Genomic DNA, 17,307 nt, shown 5'->3' with positions numbered 1-17,307 from the left:
TCACTGTAGCACTAATATGAAGAACAGGAAACATCTTGATACATCAGTACTTGATTCACAGCAGTCAATTTATAACTCAAGTACATAAGAACTTGTATAATATTTTTGCAAATACAGAAATTCTCAAGGACAGATAATCTACCAACAACACATTTTAAACATTGAAAAATGCTATACATTTTTTTGTCAAGAAACCCTGACATGCGTCAGCAGACTATGTCATCTCCATCATCCAATCCCGAGAGCCGTTTAGGTATGTTCACCCGCCTCCCGGGAGTTCGTGCATTCTTGTGGGCGGAGAACAAATTTCGGTTCCGGGTGTTTTTACACTTCTCTCGAAGGCGTTCATTTGTCTGATTATGGTCTTAAATCATAAAGTAAAAGAAATTCACGAACATTCAAGGTAGAGAACAGTTTTATTGAAAGAACAAACAGAACATCAGCAAAGATGACAACCCGATCAGAGAGAGAGAAGGCCCTGAAACTCAACGAGCAGCATCAGGCCATTCTGTCCAAAATGCTGAGAGAGGACGACAACAAATACTGCGCCGATTGTGAGGCGAAAGGTAACCATATAACACAATGTAAACTTCGTTAAATTATGTGTCATTTGATGTTATATAACTGTTTCAGTTATTCGTCTAGCCAGACTCAGGCTGAGTTGTTAGCTAGCTATGTTAACTGTAAGTAGCAGCTAGTCTGCTGACACCTTCCTTCCTCTTTAGCATTTATCCGGTAGCTACTAGGCTAACTTAGCGATGCTAGGTAGCATTTTGTCTCCCACCACACCTTGAACCATGATCCAAACTTTAGTCATACAAGTAAATGCAAGTTTCGACACCCCTGCACCATGAAAGTCACCACTGGGAAACTATCCCTAAATGTCAAAACATGTCACTCTAAAAGAATGCACAGGGAAGACCTGCCAATCTGAAGTGCTATTGTGACACCTGCACCACCGGTACAGACAGGTTTTGATAAGTGAATCTTCCGTTACCTGGGCTGTGTTCATTAGACACCTAACGGAATTGAACAGACTGAAACCGGTGCACTAATGAGTACGACCCTGTCTCTGCCTGCCAGGTCCAAGATGGGCATCATGGAACCTGGGAGTGTTTATCTGTATCCGATGTGCTGGCATCCACAGGAACCTTGGGGTTCACATATCACGTGTCAAATCTGTCAACCTGGACCAATGGACAGCAGCACAAATACAAGTAATTAGCCAATGTCCAGGATTTATAGTTTTCATAAATTAGAAATGTCATGTATTGACCTATATTTATTGACACAGACAACTCTCTTTCTTGTATATCCTACTGGCCTAATACGAAGTTGACTTTTTAACCCATACTTATCATGTGTCCCCTGCTGTTTCACTATCCACCTTCCACCCCTCTTTCTCTCTATCTCTGTGCTCCTCTTTCTCTCTTTCCCCCACCCTCTTTCTCTCCATCTCTCCTTCTCTTCTCTCACAGAGCATAGTAGATATGGGCAACTCCAAGTCCAGGCAGCTTTATGAGGCCAACCTTCCAGACACCTACAGAAGGCCTCAGACAGACCAGTATCCTTACAACTACACACACACACACACACACACACACACACACACACACACACACACACACACACACACACACACACACACACACACACACACACACACACACACACACACAGTCTCTCTCGCTCACTCACACACACACACACACTGCGGTTCCCAAAAAGCTTCCCGTAACACACGTACTTGCCCCTTTATAATATTGCTACATTTTTTCCCCCTTAACCCCTGACCCCAGAGCAGTGGAGTTCTTCATCAGGGACAAGTATGAGAAGAAGAAATACTACAGCAAAAATGTGACCAATGGACACAGCGTATGTATCTCACCTCTGATGCCACACTCAAACTGGTTTGCGGATAGTACTAGAATGTGTTACACTGTCTTATTTGTATGTAGACTCTCCAAAGTGTTGCTTGTTATGTGTTAGGTTAAAGGGATACTTTGGAGTTATGGCAAATGGGCCCTTTATGTACTTCCCTAAAGTCAGATGAACTCTTGGATAGCATTTGTATGTCTCTGGGTCCAGTATGAAGGAAGTTAGAGGTAGTTTCACTAGCTAATGCTAACAAGCATTAGCGCAATGACTGGCTATCTGCTAGCATGTATTTCCACAGGTGTTTATGGTGCTGCTGGGGTACTGTTTTATTGTGTTATATGGCCCAACCATTTTGGAACATTATTCAAATGAGATTCGGCCTTTATCTCTCTTCCTCCATTGATTTTTTTTTCTTCAAATTTCCTCTTATGATCTTCCTCTACAGCCAAAAGACAAGGAGAGCAAGCGAGAGAAGGAAACTGATAGAGGAACCAAGCTGTCATACAATGCCAAAGTACGGTGGTTTTGAATGGATACATCTATAGACTCTTTATATAAGATATCGGTCTCAACCCAACCCATATTCCCTGTTTGTCTCTTTTGAGCTTCGCAGTCAGAATGATATGTTTATTTAGTTTAGAACAGTTCCACTCATCATGACACTCCATGCTATAGCGGTCATGTTTTAGTGGTTTACTGGGAGCAGACTTAAAGGGCAATTCCGCCGCTTTTCAAACTCATATTCATTTTCCAGCACCATACCAGTGTCTACATATGTGAAAACGGCGCGTTTCTATGATCTGTGGTTAAAAGGATCAAATTGCTTCCCTGTAACATTACAGGGTAGGATTTAAAATCAAGAAAAACTGATTTATTTATTTATTTTTTGCCAGAGGAAGGGTATTTTCTTGCTCACCATGTCGCCAATCTCCTAGTGTTTAAAAAAAATAAATGTTTTAACTTTTTATGATGTCATCGGGGAGAACTTTTTAACTTCATTAAAAAAAATTCTACAAAAAGAAGAAATGCGTAGGTTTTCACATGTCGACACTGGTATTGTGCTGGAGATAATGAAAATGAGGTTGAAAGTGGTGGAATTGCCCTTTAACAGTCTAGTATGGCAAACTGTATGAAAAACATTACAGTTAACAGGTCTGGCATTATACAAAGTACTTAATACAACTAATCATCAATTTACAAATGTTTATGGTCACCATGTCCAGCAAACTGATTTGTTGTGGTGCGTCTCACTGTGTAGTTACTTTGACGTGTTGATACATTGATCTTATGGTGAAAAATAGACCATCTTTGGGTTTAGGGTTAGAATGCTGGGCGTCGAGCTTCCGGCATGTTAGTTCCTAGACAAAGCATTGAATGTGGTCAAGTAACCTAAGGCTGATGATGCACCTAACCTTTGACCTCTAAGAGGGCTTTACTGCTGAGGGTTTGAAAACCTCCCCAGGATCTTTGCTTTCATTATGAACTTAACCTATGCTCAACCGAAGCCCTGCATATTTAGCCATTAGTCTAGAAGAAGTTTAACACGTCAACTTCATTATTACTTCCAAGACTACATTATTGTTTTTTCACAATCATTATGCCTTTTCTCTTGGACTCAACCCCTGAAGAGTGAAGAGACCCGCCATGCCCCCAAAGCCAGTCCTGTGAAGACAGCAGAACCTCCCGTCAACCTACTTGGCCTTGGTAAGATTAAACCAGTCAGTTTTCCAAAACGAAAATGAGAGTTTCTTATTGGACAAGTTCAGATAGTCCTTCCTGGTTTCAGCCTGTTTTCTTTTGTTTTGTGCCTATTGAATATGACCCTGCTTTGCCTTGACGAATACGACCCTGGGTGGTAGCCTAGCAGTTAAGAGCTAACTAGGTGAAATTTGCCGATGTGCCCTTGTGCAAGGCAATTAATCCTAATTGCTCCTGTATGTCGCTCTAGATAAGAGCGTCTGCTAAATGACTCAAATGTAAAATGTACTAAACCAGTCAGTTATTCAGAAATGCTGAGTCCTGAACAATACACACATTCATCTTATGTACGTTTTTTCCTCCCCTGTATAAACTGTTTTACACATCTGTTTTTAACCCCTCTCTGTTGCTCTCTGTCTCTCCCATCTCTCTAGATGCTCCAACACCCGCCCCTGCTAACAACGGTAGTGCTGCTAGCACAGCAAGTAACGACTTGGATATCTTTGGCCCCATGGTGTCCAACCCCCTCCCCTTATCTAATGCTGCTGCTCAGTTCTCTCAGGTAACACAATCTGATGACCTCACCACTTCCCTGGTCCCTATGGACACCCAGCTCCACAAACATAAAGACGCAAACTGAACTTCTATATTTACATGCACACATATTACCTGTACATCTACATCTGAACGATGGCTCAGTTGGTAGAGCATTGTGCTTGCAATGCACTGAGTAATTTGCTGTTTACCCATTGTATCACACACATCCATGCAGGCCAATGCATGCTAGCGTTAGAGAAGTTTGAAGATCAAGAGACTCAATACACTGAATAGGGTTAGCGTCTTTTCTTACGTCGTTCTTACAGTTTTTGCTTCCTTCTTCCAGGCCAGCTCCAGTACCCCAGCCAGCACCCCAACACAACCCCCAGCAGCAACCCCATCCTCGGGCTCTGCTCAGGGAAACCTGAACCTGTTCAGTGAGACTGGTGGTGGAGGGGGCATTAAGGGGGAGGACACCGGGGCCAAGAAACCCCTCTCCAAGGACTCCATCCTGTCCCTGTATGGGAACACCAGTATGCCTCAGATGCCCCAGCACCAGCAGGCCCCGCCTGGTAAGGAGAAATACAGACACAAGCCTACACATGCACAGTATGTACACTCATGCAGGGCTCTACACCGACCTTTTTTACAAGGAGCACGTGTAGGAGCACCCAAAGAAATTTAGGAGCACAATGACAATTATTTGAGGTAACAAGACGTTTTCTTTGTAATAATGGTGCAAGCATGACGGTCATGAATCTGCACTCAGTGTATTCACCATGGCACTCCAGGGCTGCGGTACAGTGAAGTAATCATTTCAACAATTATCATCAGCACTTGTGCTCCTAAATTAAAATTCCAGGTCGTACAACAAAATATTTAGGCGCATATGCGAGTAAAACGGTTGCACTGTAGAGCCTTGTCGTACATAAGTGTGGGCATGTGCACACATCGTGATGTGACTTTGATTAATGTAATGAATGTTATTTATCGTTGTTACTCGATTAAATTAACCATGTAACAATTGGCTCATAAGGAATTTGGGGCACCACGGAAGAAGTTGTTTAATGAGTTACCATCTCCCGAATTAAACTCTAGAAGAAATATATAAGATATATCGATAAGTCATTTATTAATCATTACCTCATCTCAGTCTCATTCTGAACATTGCATACTTCTTGAATCCGCAAGAACCCCAGCCTTTTCTGATTATTTAGTTCTACACAAATTGATTTCATTATTTATTTACTAACTAGCTAAATAATAACACAGAATACACATTTACATGAGACAAAAGTCTCCAGTGGACTGACAAAATATGATGGCTTGTTACACAATGGAGAGGGGGTGGGGAAATAGAGGGATAGAGAAAAGGACATTTATTGTGGATACATTCTAGGACTGTTCTCACATTAATCCTACACCTTGTACACGAACTGCTGCCCGTTTGGGTAAGAAATGCAATGTATTTACGTGTAAGTTAGATGTCTTTGTTCGTTGTCTCTCTGTTGAAACCAATCAATCCTTCTATGGGGAATGGCTCGATGGGTGTAAGGCTCTGATTGTCCACCAGAGGTTACAATATCCTTCTTAGTTGTCATGGCTTGGAGTGGAGTGTTTCTTCTGAACTGATCTTTAGATGCACCAATGATTGTCTGAGATGGGATCCTCTCCTTCCTTTCTCGGGTAGATAGTCAAAGTTCTAGATCCCTTTACATGCACAGCTGCAGACTGTCAATGTTTTGGTCTAGTGAGTTTATCTTCTTCATCTCGTGTTGAGTTTCAGAGTTTCCAGCCATTTCTAATGTTTAGCTCACGCTTCACATCTGCTGGTCTGAATATGTTAATTCTTAGCGAGTCCTTTTAATCACTCTGGTCGGAAAGGGCAGTTCCATCACACTGACACGTTCGTCTGACCTCATTCGGGGCGTGGCTTAGTTGATGTGCAACGGACATGAAATCTCAGTATTTGGTTCATACAGTTTTTTATAACATCACAAAATGAAAAGCAATATGACATGATTATTTTTTGATCCCCACTGACCATTCTTAACATTCCTATCTTAGAAATTTTGTTCCAATATACATTTTTTGGGGTGTTATAGTTTTAGCTGCAAAAATATTCTCGAGAACAAAGGCATTCCTTTGGTTGGTACTGAAGAGCAGGAGAGGGGTCTCTGCAGCATAAGATTTACGATTGGCGTGAAGTGTCATAACTGGCCTGGCCCCCCTCTCCTCTCCTGTGTTCTGAGGCCTTGGAGTCATGACACACAAGTGCATGCACACAAACACACCAACCAATAACACAGATGTTGTAAATGGTCTCCAACTGGCTCTGGGCTATGTAAATACCAAACACTTCTAAAGTAGCAAGTCACCAACCAAGTTGTTCAGTCACTTTCCCACTCTCTCAGTATATCTAGGGCAAGCAGTCATAAAGGTTAACAGAAAATTATATTTTGAAAGAAACTCAAACTGTTCTCAGTATTTCTCCTGTATTTCTCCCTTCCAGCTGGTATATACATGAACCCTGCCCAGATGCAGTTTCCAGTTGGCATCCCCCAGCAGCAGGTCCCTGCTGGCTACCAGGCCTTCCCTGGTATGGGCACAGGCATGCCCCCCACCACCGTCATGGGTGCCATGATGGCTCAGAACGGAGCTGCCATGATGGGACACAACACAGGCATGATGGTTGGCATGACGATGCCCAACGGTTTCATGGGACAAGCGCCTGCGGCCGGGATGGTTGGCATGGCTCCGAGGATGATGGGGGTACCACAGGGGGGGATGGGGGGTATGGTGCCCGCTCAGGGCATGCAGGGGATGTATGCCGTCCAGCCTGGGCAGCAGGGCCACTGGAACATGGGACAGGTATGTTAGTTCTTTTGATGTCACGCTCTTTGGCATATTGGGGATTTTCCCATGGGGGTAAACGTTGCATTTGAAGTATAAGATGGTTTTATAAGAATACAATGTCAAGTGTCTTTGGGAGGTAACTTAGGTAATGTTACCATATTGCCATACCTAACAATCAAATTTTCTCAGATCTATATAAATGCATTGGGGTCAGGGCTTGGGTTTGTTGTAGTATTAGGCAATATTGTGTTTCCCTGACACCTTACTATTCATCTCTCCTACTGTCTTCCCCAGATGAACCAGCAGATGTCAGGGATGAGTCTGAACGGTGCCGGGGGGGCCATGGCCTTCGGTCAGCCTGCCTCCACCATGGGAGGCTGGGCCGCCGCACCCTCCGGTCAGACCCTCAGCAACCAGCTCTGGAAGTGACCCCGCCCCTGGAGGTCAAAGGTCAGCGATTAGGGGTCAGGGCAGAGGGGGTTGCAACCAGGGGGTCTGAAATCCAACATCCAACCCCCCAGCAACCTTACTATGAACTGATGCCCGTTCTCCAATTGATACTGACCACTCTCCAACATGGAGCTTATCTGGCTCTGTTCGCATACTGAAGAGATGCAGCCTTCCTTCCTTGTTTCCTTCAGGTAATCACAGATCCATCGGTGATTGGACAGGTGAAAGCCAGGTGACCGTCTTATTAGTCTGACCGACCCAATCAGATCAGGGATTACTTCAAGGAAGGAAGAAAGGAAGCATTTCTGAAGTATTCAAATGGGGCACATCTCTCTCTTTCTGTCACTTTCTATGTATCGCGCTCTCTTTCCGTCTCTCTTTTGTGAGTAAATTGGGAGTCCTCATACATACACACACCATCATACGCAGGCTGGCAGTCAGTGCCTGTTACATGTTGTGGATATCATAACTCTTTTAATTTTCCTTTTTTTGGAAAGAAAAAAACGACAACCACAACAACGTAAACAAATACAACAACAAAGACATCATCGACAACATATCGAAAAAGCTGCAGGACCAGTTACACAAGCTTTTATTGTATCATTATAAAAATTGTTATAGAGAATTAAAGAATAGTATTTAAGCTTTGGGAGAAGACATGGCTATCATTTCTGTGAATACTGCTCTCCTATGTACAGCTCTGTATAACCTTTTAAACTACCTGTTGTTCCCCTACAAAATAAAGTATGATAAACCAATGTGTCTTATGTGTGTTCTAGATTTTGCCATTAACAACATTCAATGTCAATTCTACCAGAACACCTAAGAAGGTCCAGAAGTTTGCATTTAAAAGATGTCTACTCCCCCATGTATTTATTTTTTCCGGGGTATCCTACACACATGCGAATGTCAGGGTGGTATCATTCTTTAACCATCCTATGCAGAGCTGGCAGGTTAAATACACCACTACAGTATCACATAAGAGGGAATATAGACACGGAGAGCCAAGAGCTCCCTTTTAAGGAGGCTAAATATTTAACAGAATTCGGTTGATGGTGCAACATGGTAAAAAAAGACATTTACTAATTGTTTTCTGAAAAATAACTGAATGAAGAAGCACTAAACTGGGGAGCTAGGAAGAAAAAACGAATTCCACGTCCCGCGTTTTTCCTCGTGATCTCTTTTGAGTGCATTAACAGTGTGAGGGTGTCGACCCTAGCTTACTCGATATTCTACAATCAATCACAAGTATCTGAGGACGACATAGTAACAGTTTGGTAATGGCCACATCTTCAGTTGTTGATTATCCGGAGGAGATACGGCGAGGGTGCCCGATGAAGAGCTCCGGGCCAGTCTATCCGACTGACGCTTCTCCCTCCCTGTAGCATCGAAGCTCCCTCCGCGACTACTACCTTTCAGAACTGCCTCAACACCGTCAGCTGTGGAAGACCGTACCCGAAGTCAAGACCAGCTAATGTCAGAATCCTACATTTGTTTTGTTTTTAAATAGTATTTGCGATTATCTTTAATGAAAAGCGGAATCTAAATTAAATGTACTATTATTAAACAGAAATAGAGTTCCAGGTCATACTTTATTTATTTAGTTCCAAATAAATGATTTACAGACAGGCATACTTTCAACCAACGATCTGTTGATAAGCAATTGCTTGCTAAGGTTATGTTTCGCTTATAATTGTGTAAGGGTTACGTTTAGGCTAGGGTTAGGATAAGGGAATGGCTTAGGGTGAGTGGATAGCGGTAGTTAGTTGACATGTTGACAGTTATTGAACATCTACAAACCATCTACTTGGGACTAACCAAATAAAGTGTTCGCGAATTCCATTCTAAACCCTGCATAATGGCATTCTGCAGATATGAGACATAAAGAATCCCATCTCTATGCGACTGGGAGGGTCACAATGCCGACGGTTCAAATCGAACTCCAGAACCAGAGAGTTATGTTCAGAACTCTCAAGAAATCTTCAGTTCTTGATCGTCAAACAACGAGCGATACAGCATCAGCGAGAGAAACAGCATCAGCGAGAGAAACAGCATTCTGGCGAGCTTTTCATTCATTCTCACTGAAGACGGACATAGTTCTTTTAAAAGGACAACGACGTTAACTCAGGTAAGATCAATTCAATTATTTCAGTCTTAAAACTCAAATATTAATTGATTTAATTCTTATGAAAAGGAAATATAATAAAACTTTGGAGAAGATGGCTGTATAGGCTTTTGTTGTTAGTTACCAAGAATGGTAACCATGCAAAATGAATATTTAAAGCTGTAAATTATGTTAAGTAATGTCCCAATTATCTCTCCTCCCTCCCAAAGTGCGCAGTTGTTCACTTCACTGAATTGAAGGGAAATGACTGGTATAATAAATATGGTTGAAAATCCCACTAGCCCATGCCTCCACCAATCCAACGTTTTAAGATGTCTGGGAAATAGTGAATGAGTGCAGACTTTAAGGAAATGTGAGATATTATTGGAAGGCACACATTATTTGCCATGAGTGAAAAGGAGAATATCCCTTCCTTAAAATGCAAAAAATCTATTATGTTTACCCTGTGTTACCATATTGTTTCTTTCAGGGTGGATCTCAATGGTGACCCAAATCAACTCCCTTGACGGTCCAGAGTTAGAGAGTCAGAACATCCGTCTGAGCTTTGCAGAGGTACTTGGTGACAAGTACCACTACGCAAATGCCATCGACAGCTCTCTGCTCTGGACTGTTGGGTACACCCCCTACATTCCCCCAGCTCTGAAAGGAAGAAGCTTCTCCTCTGGAGAGAGCTTCTTCCTGGATGAGTGGGAGCCACTGACACTCCTGCGGCCTCCTCAGGTTATGTCCACCAGTGTTTCTATCGAGGAAGACAACCTGATCCAGTCTGATACAGGCCTTGTGTCTCAGGTTCTGTCCACCAGTGTTGCCGTCATGGAGAATGACTTGATCCAGTCTGCTGCAGGCCTAGTGTCTCAAGTTCTGTCCACCAGTGTTTCCATCAAGGAAGACAACCTGATCCAGTCTGATACAGGCCTTGTGTCTCAGGTTCTGTTCACCAGTGTTGCCGTCATGGAGAAAGACTTGATCCAGTCTGCTGCAGGCCTAGTGTCTCAAGTTCTGTCCACCAGTGTTTCCATCAAGGAAGACAACCTGATCCAGACTGATACAGGCCTTGTGTCTCAGGTTCTGTCCACCAGTGTTGCCATCGTGGAGAATGACCTGATCCAGTCTGATACAGGCCTTGTGTCTCAGGTTCTGTCCACCAGTGTTGCCGTCGTGGAGAATGACCTGATCCAGTCTGATACAGGCCTTGTGTATCAGGTTCTGTTCACCAGTGTTGCCGTCGTGGAGAATGACTTGATCCAGTCTGCTGCAGGCCTAGTGTCTCAGGTTCTGTCCACCAGTGTTGCCATCATGGAGAATGACCTGATCCAGTCTGCTGCTGGCCTAGTGTCTCAAGTTCTGTCCACCAGTGTTTCCATCAAGGAAGACAACCTGATCCAGTCTGATACAGGCCTTGTGTCTCAGGTTCTGTTCACCAGTGTTGCCGTCATGGAGAAAGAATTGATCCAGTCTGCTGCAGGCCTAGTGTCTCAAGTTCTGTCCACCAGTGTTTCCATCAAGGAAGACAACCTGATCCAGTCTGATACAGGCCTTGTGTCTCAGGTTCTGTCCACCAGTGTTGCCATCGTGGAGAATGACCTGATCCAGTCTGATACAGGCCTTGTGTCTCAGGTTCTGTCCACCAGTGTTGCCGTCGTGGAGAATGACCTGATCCAGTCTGATACAGGCCTTGTGTATCAGGTTCTGTTCACCAGTGTTGCCGTCGTGGAGAATGACTTGATCCAGTCTGCTGCAGGCCTAGTGTCTCAGGTTCTGTCCACCAGTGTTGCCATCATGGAGAATGACCTGATCCAGTCTGATACAGGCCCAGCGTCTCAGGTTCTGTCCACCAGTATTGCCATCGTGGAGAATGACCTGATCCAGTCTGCTGCAGGCCTAGTGTCTCAGGTTCTGTCCACCAGTGTTGCCATCGTGGAGAATGACCTGATCCAGTCTGCTGCAGGCCTAGTGTCTCAGGTTCTGTTCACCAGTGTTGCCGTCGTGGAGAATGACCTGATCCAGTCTGCTGCAGGCCCAGAGTCTCAGGTTCTGTCCACCAGTGTTGCCATCGTGGAGAATGACCTGATCCAGTCTGATACAGGCCTTGTGTCTCAGGTTCTGTCCACCAGTGTTGCCGTCGTGGAGAATGACCTGATCCAGTCTGCTGCAGGCCTAGTGTCTCAGGTTCTGTCCACCAGTGTTGCCATCGTGGAGAATGACCTGATCCAGTCTGCTGCTGGCCTAGTGTCTCTGGTTCTGTCCACCAGTGTTGCCCTCGTGGAGAATGACCTGATCCAGTCTGCTGCAGGCCTAGTTTCTCAGGTTCTGTTCACCAGTGTTGCCATCGTGGAGAGTGACCTGATCCAGTCTGCTGCAGGCATAGTGTCTCAGGTTCTGTCCAACAGTGTTGACATCGTGGAGAATGACCCGATCCAGTCTGCTGCAGGCATAGTGTCTCAGGTTCTGTCCACCAGTGTTGACATCATGGAGAATGACCTGATCCAGTCTGCTGCAGGGCTAGTGTCTCAGGTTCTGTCCAACAGTGTTGACATCATGGAGAATGACCTGGTCCAGTCTGCTGCAGGCCTAGTGTCTCAGGTTCTGTCCACCATTGTTGCCATCATGGAGAATGGCCTGATCCAGTCTGCTGCAGGCCTAGTGTCTCAGGTTCTGTCCACCATTGTTGCCATCATGGAGAATGGCCTGATCCAGTCTGCTGTAGGCCTAGTGTCTCAGGTTCTGTCCACCAGTGTTGCCATCATGGAGAATGACCTGATCCAGTCTGCTGCATGCCTAGTGTCTCAGGTTCTGTCCACCAGTGTTGCCATCGTGGAGAATGACCTGATCCAGTCTGCTGCAGGCATAGTGTCTCAGGTTCTGTCCACCAGTGTTGCCATCGTGGAGAATGACCCGATCCAGTCTGCTGCAGTTCTAGTGTCTCAGGTTCTGTCCACCAGTGTTGCCATCGTGGAGAATGACCTGATCCAGTCTGATACAGGCCTAGTGTCTCAGGTTCTGTCCACCAGTGTTGCCATCGCGGAGAATGACCTGATCCAGTCTGCTGCAGGCCTAGTGTCTCAGGTTCTGTCCACCAGTGTTGCCATTGTGGAGAATGACCTGATCCAGTCTGATACAGGCCTAGTGTCTCAGGTTCTGTCCACCAGTGTTGCCATCGTGGAGAATGACCTTATCCAGTCTGCTGCTGGCCTAGTGTCTCAGGTTCTGTCCACCAGTGTTGCCATCGTGGAGAATGACCTGATCCAGTCTGCTGCTGGCCTAGTGTCTCAGGTTCTGTCCACCAGTGTTGCCATCGTGGAGAATGACCTGATCCAGTCTGCTGCAGGGCTAGTGTCTCAGAGGCTGTTCAGCAGTGACGCTAGAGTGAAGGATCGTGATGATTCCACACTGAGAGACTACAACCAACCTGAGGTCCATGTGGCTGATGTCTCAACCAAGAGAAGTAGTCTAGTCATCACTATTTCTATGGTTTCAACCAAGAGTTGCTTTGTTGTTTTACATGAAGTTGATGTTAGTGCTACAAGCCTGGAGCAATCTGCTGAGAAAAGGTCTACCTCTACTACTGATGTCAACGACATCTCAACTGCTGCTGCCAAGAAGAAGAACAGGTGTGGATTATTCTCATCTTTCTGGAGAGCTCTCAGGGGGAAGAACAAGAAGCCTCTAAGTACTAACTCGTATAGTCTTGGTCTCTTTTGTACTTAATATAATCATTTATCAGCTATTTTGATACTAATATCCAGTGTTAATGGCTGTCTGTGAAATAGGTTTTCTATATTTTCTACACTTTGTTTTTTTTCAGGCTAAAGTGGCTTCCAAGAAAGAGGACGAAATCAACACGGATCTGAGAAGCCTCACCTGCCACCACAACACGACACAGGGAGATCACTGATGCAGGCACCCACAATGGTGTTCCTATGTTTTATTTACATTTACATTTAAGTCATTTAGCAGACGCTCTTATCCAGAGCGACTTACAAATTGGTGCATTCACCTTATGATATCCAGTGGAACAACCACTTTACAATAGTGCATCTAAATCTTTTAAGGGGGGGGGGGGGGGTTAGAAGGATTACTTTATCCTATCCTAGGTATTCCTTAAGAGGTGGGGTTTCAGGTGTCTCTGGAAGGTGGTGATTGACTCGCTGACCTGGCGTTGTGAGGGAGTTTGTTCCACCATTGGGGTGCCAGAGCAGTGAACAGTTTTGACTGGGCTGAGCGGGAACTGTACTTCCTCAGAGGTAGGGAGGCGAGCAGGCCAGAGGTGGATGAACGCAGTGCCCTTGTTTGGGTGTAGGGCCACAGTTTTGTCCCACTTTGTCTTCATCCCCAATCCCTTTCCCCCACCCCACCCGTTTTATCTTCAGTAAACCTTTTGTCATTGCATTTGATTGTGCTTTGTCTTTCATTGGGATCACTGTCATTGAAAAGGGAAGGGGTTTCCTAGTTCAACTACTTGTCAATAAATCACTGGCTAACTTTCAAACTCCAAATTGAGACAACCGAGGCAAAGACGTCAGCAGGAGGGCAACTGTGACCTTCAGAAATGTGCAATTGTGTGAAAAGATTGTAACCATGTAACAACACTAATGCGATCAGTTATATCCACATTTCACGGAGAATAACAGGCATTCTTGCTCAGGGCCTCAAGATGGAGTAGTAAGCACAATTATAATGGTTCCCCTCATAATGATGCTTTTATCAGCTGTTTAAATATGGGGATATTCCCATATTAGGAATTCCTGTGGGAGATTTATACCGTGAATAAGTATGATAATTGGACATTGTGCATGGATTGTCCATGGCTACTGAGTATTTCCATCATATGATTGTAGCCTAGGTTATGATTCTGTTATGATGAGGTTTACATTGCAGTTGTCTCCTAAGACATGACTGACTCATGGTATTGTAATCTATTACATCACATTGATGCATCATGAAATAACCCATGTGTGTAGGAGTTTAACCACAGGCATAATGTAGCCAAGGTGTTCATGTAATGCAAGTGTGTTTTCCGTTTGTTCTTTGTGAGCTATTGCCAGATTTAGATACATAACAGATGATAGGACATGGCTATAGTTTATGTTTTCCCTCATTTTTCAAACCACCACCAACAAATACCAACCCTGTTCTCAATTAAATTCACTATTCCATTCAATTTCTGAGGGCTCTTCTACAAAACAATGTTATGAGAATGAAACCTGAAACCAATAGCCATCTCCATGATTTAGGTTACAGCGAGAGGCTAAAAATATCCAGTTCAGACTGGTAGTAGTCACGACCTAAATTATGACAGAATTCTGCACCACTGGTAGTTGACGTCAATACAGTACAGTCACTTCCTCGGTGACGTAATCGAACGGACTCGGTCGGTAGCATTGCCATCTGGTGGATGGACTCCGACTCGAGCCCCGTAACATTACGTCATTGGAAAGGAACCGATGCCAGTGTTTGTGTCTGGGTTTCAATACAAACAGATGAAAAGCCGACCATTTGAACTGATACTCGACAGCAACAACTTGAGCTACAATTAATACGCATTTAGCCTACAGTAAACTCTTAAATAACTACTCAATATGCTTCAGGCGTTTTCTGGAGACTTTTGGGGAATCTTGTGACTAAGAATGTTTCAAATTAATTGAGTGTGCTTCATTGGTAATGAGAAAATAGTTCAATAGTCAGCAAAACAGCGTAGGGGTCTTGACTTCAGTTCATTGACGTTTATGTCAATTCTGCTGTATAGACTAGCCAGTATCATGGTCGTCGTGCATTTTTGGTTTAATATATTTCAAAAGACAAGGGCTCGGCAATGAAGGGAATGGATAGATAGCAAAAGCAAGCATTAGCTGATTTAAAACTGTTGCAATTATGATACTGCTGAATTTTTTTTTCTTTATCGTGACTGAGAAACGCATTGCAGGATGTCCATTGTACTGATCCTATTTTATTGACAATCAAATATGTTATTCGATTCTACTGATACACACTGTATGTTCATCCAGCTATATGTTATGTTGAATATTGTTTGAAATATAGCTGGTAAGAGTGATTGTCATTTGCATCTCTGACGCAACTTTCAGGAATCAAACAGAACGTTGATAAAGTCTAGGACATTGAACTCTCAGACAGAACCCAGTTTAGCCTTTCCTGTGGATCAATATTTTACAGAAGCCTTAACGGTCAATTAATGTTGGAGCTATAACGACGGGAACGCGCACTGTTTTTAGTACATATTTGCAGGCAGGTGTGTGTGTGTGTGTGGTGCCAGCCAGGGTGGCGTGACTCCTGAAATAAGTGAGGTTGGAAAAGGTGTTGTTCTTGCATGTGGCGAGAGAGAGAGAGACCCATTCTCAAATTCGTAAAAGCGCGTGCACAACCATAAGGAAGGAAGATGCGAGCTCTAGGGGGCTGCATTCCCATTGACTGTTCCATCTCCCTGTCAGTGGCAGCAACATTAGCAGTGCCGAGGCGGTGGCAACACTGAGAGAGAGAGAGAAAAAGAGAGAGAGAAAGAGAGGAACGCAACACACAGACTCCGCCTAACTTTACCACGGTCCAACATCACCGAGCCCGTGTCCGGTGGCGCGAGGGCATCACAGCTCAAAGCCAGTCCATCCAGAGGGTCCCTCGGCTTGCTTGTGTCATCTCTTGGCGTGGAGATGGGCTTCCCGTAAAACCGGCGGTGGTGGAGGGGAGAGGCGGGGGGTGGGGGGGGGGAGAAGCGAGAGACTAGAGAGTGAGGAGGTGTAGAAAAAAAGCCGAGGAGGACAAGAAACAAAAGCACAACCGTGGGTGCCTGCAACAACCATGAGCAGCGGCGGCTTGCCCTATTCACCAGAGCTGCTGCTCTACCCGTGGACTATGTCGTGAGGTGTGGCTCTCAACGCTAAGCTGCAGGGATTCTGTCAGTCGAAACGACAGTAGCAAGCCAAGGAGGGGTGCTGCTGGTGGAAAAGATGTCGACCGCCTCGGTGGGGCCCCAGGGCGGCCCTCGCCCACCCACCGCGCCGCCGACCGTCCCCGAACTGCCGGACCTCAGCCATCTCACGGAGGAGGAGAGGAAAATAATCATGGCCGTGATGGATCGGCAGAAGGAGGAAGAGGAGAAAGAGGAAGCCGTGTTAAAGTAAGGGCTACATTTCCTTTCCCTGAACGGTGATCGGTGGAACCCCGAACGCACCACTCGCAAACGCAACAACCCCATTCACGAGCGAGGTGTCTGTGTCCAGAAGGCAGACGCACGAGCAGCCACCCGCCACCTATTAGTCCCAGTATGTTACCATTATGCCTGTCGTTTACCATTGTAGTCACATTTCACACCCATTCAACCATCATAACCCGTTGCATCCCCTATTGTGCCCTAATAGTGGGCTGTAATTTCCGTATAGCCTACATATGTTATAGCCTACGCTAACGGTGTTCCCTTGCTTGCCAATGAATGAATAATTCACACCAGGTTGGATACTGGGGTTCGTTTTGGGATTCGACTATTAACGAGGGTAAAAAAAAATCACAGTTTATAGGCTTGTCAATGCTTTAGCTTTGCTTAAATCCAGTATAGGCTATGCGCTCTTCTCCAAAGCCCCCATAGGGAACGTCAGGTGTAGCCTAGCCTATATGATTGAAATTCATCCCAGTGTGGACATAGCCTACAAGGTGAATAGCTAATCAAGGTGTCCTCGCCGTGACAGTCGATGGTGATGGAGGTGGTCATTGATAAGGACGTGGAAATCGGGTCAAACGAGATACAGGTGTAGCCT

The 17,307-nt window shown here is 44.8% G+C and overlaps 3 protein-coding genes across 12 annotated transcripts in view; all 3 read left to right on the top strand.

Moving 5' to 3' along the window:
• The first annotated feature begins 275 nt into the window (after positions 1-275).
• On the top strand, positions 276-8,177 carry LOC129839428 (stromal membrane-associated protein 1-like). The gene is made up of 10 exons (XM_055906882.1): positions 276-566; positions 1,084-1,217; positions 1,479-1,564; positions 1,800-1,875; positions 2,324-2,392; positions 3,507-3,582; positions 4,011-4,138; positions 4,460-4,685; positions 6,626-6,984; positions 7,264-8,177. The coding sequence occupies exons 1-10, from the start codon at positions 449-451 to the stop codon at positions 7,396-7,398; spliced, it is 1,407 nt and encodes a 468-aa protein (XP_055762857.1). The 5' UTR covers positions 276-448; the 3' UTR covers positions 7,399-8,177.
• A 304-nt stretch (positions 8,178-8,481) lies between these two features.
• LOC129839427 (uncharacterized) lies at positions 8,482-14,231 on the top strand. The gene is made up of 2 exons (XM_055906881.1): positions 8,482-13,155; positions 13,350-14,231. Exons 1-2 carry the CDS (start codon positions 10,025-10,027, stop codon positions 13,393-13,395), a joined length of 3,177 nt encoding a protein of 1,058 aa, XP_055762856.1. The 5' UTR covers positions 8,482-10,024; the 3' UTR covers positions 13,396-14,231.
• A 1,551-nt stretch (positions 14,232-15,782) lies between these two features.
• LOC129839425 (regulating synaptic membrane exocytosis protein 1-like) overlaps positions 15,783-17,307 on the top strand; it is a 97,855-nt gene continuing 96,330 nt past the window's right edge. For 2 of the 10 annotated variants that reach the window (XM_055906862.1, XM_055906861.1), the window contains exon 1: positions 15,796-16,673. In XM_055906862.1, the coding sequence (XP_055762837.1) occupies positions 16,504-16,673 (170 nt within the window). In that variant the 5' untranslated portion in view covers positions 15,796-16,503. Of the gene's footprint in view, positions 16,674-17,307 lie in introns of all 10 variants that reach the window. The other 8 variants (XM_055906866.1, XM_055906867.1, XM_055906865.1 and 5 more) reach the window with 6 other exon arrangements.

This window comes from Salvelinus fontinalis, chromosome 40 (assembly GCF_029448725.1).
Source record: "Salvelinus fontinalis isolate EN_2023a chromosome 40, ASM2944872v1, whole genome shotgun sequence".
Classification (NCBI taxonomy): Eukaryota; Metazoa; Chordata; class Actinopteri; order Salmoniformes; family Salmonidae; genus Salvelinus; species Salvelinus fontinalis.
Note: the sequence above shows the minus strand (reverse complement) of the source record. Positions and strands in the feature narration are given on the sequence as shown.

Excerpts from the sequence above, each read along its gene's own strand:
- LOC129839428 (XM_055906882.1), top strand. The coding sequence starts at position 449 with ATGACAACCCGATCAGAGAGAGAGAAGGCCCTGAAACTCAACGAGCAG. Across the intron at positions 2,393-3,506 it reads AGCTGTCATACAATGCCAAA|AGTGAAGAGACCCGCCATGC; the intron begins GTACGGTGGTTT and ends CAACCCCTGAAG. Across the intron at positions 6,985-7,263 it reads GCCACTGGAACATGGGACAG|ATGAACCAGCAGATGTCAGG; the intron begins GTATGTTAGTTC and ends TGTCTTCCCCAG.
- LOC129839427 (XM_055906881.1), top strand. The coding sequence starts at position 10,025 with ATGGTGACCCAAATCAACTCCCTTGACGGTCCAGAGTTAGAGAGTCAG. Across the intron at positions 13,156-13,349 it reads GCTGCCAAGAAGAAGAACAG|GCTAAAGTGGCTTCCAAGAA; the intron begins GTGTGGATTATT and ends GTTTTTTTTCAG.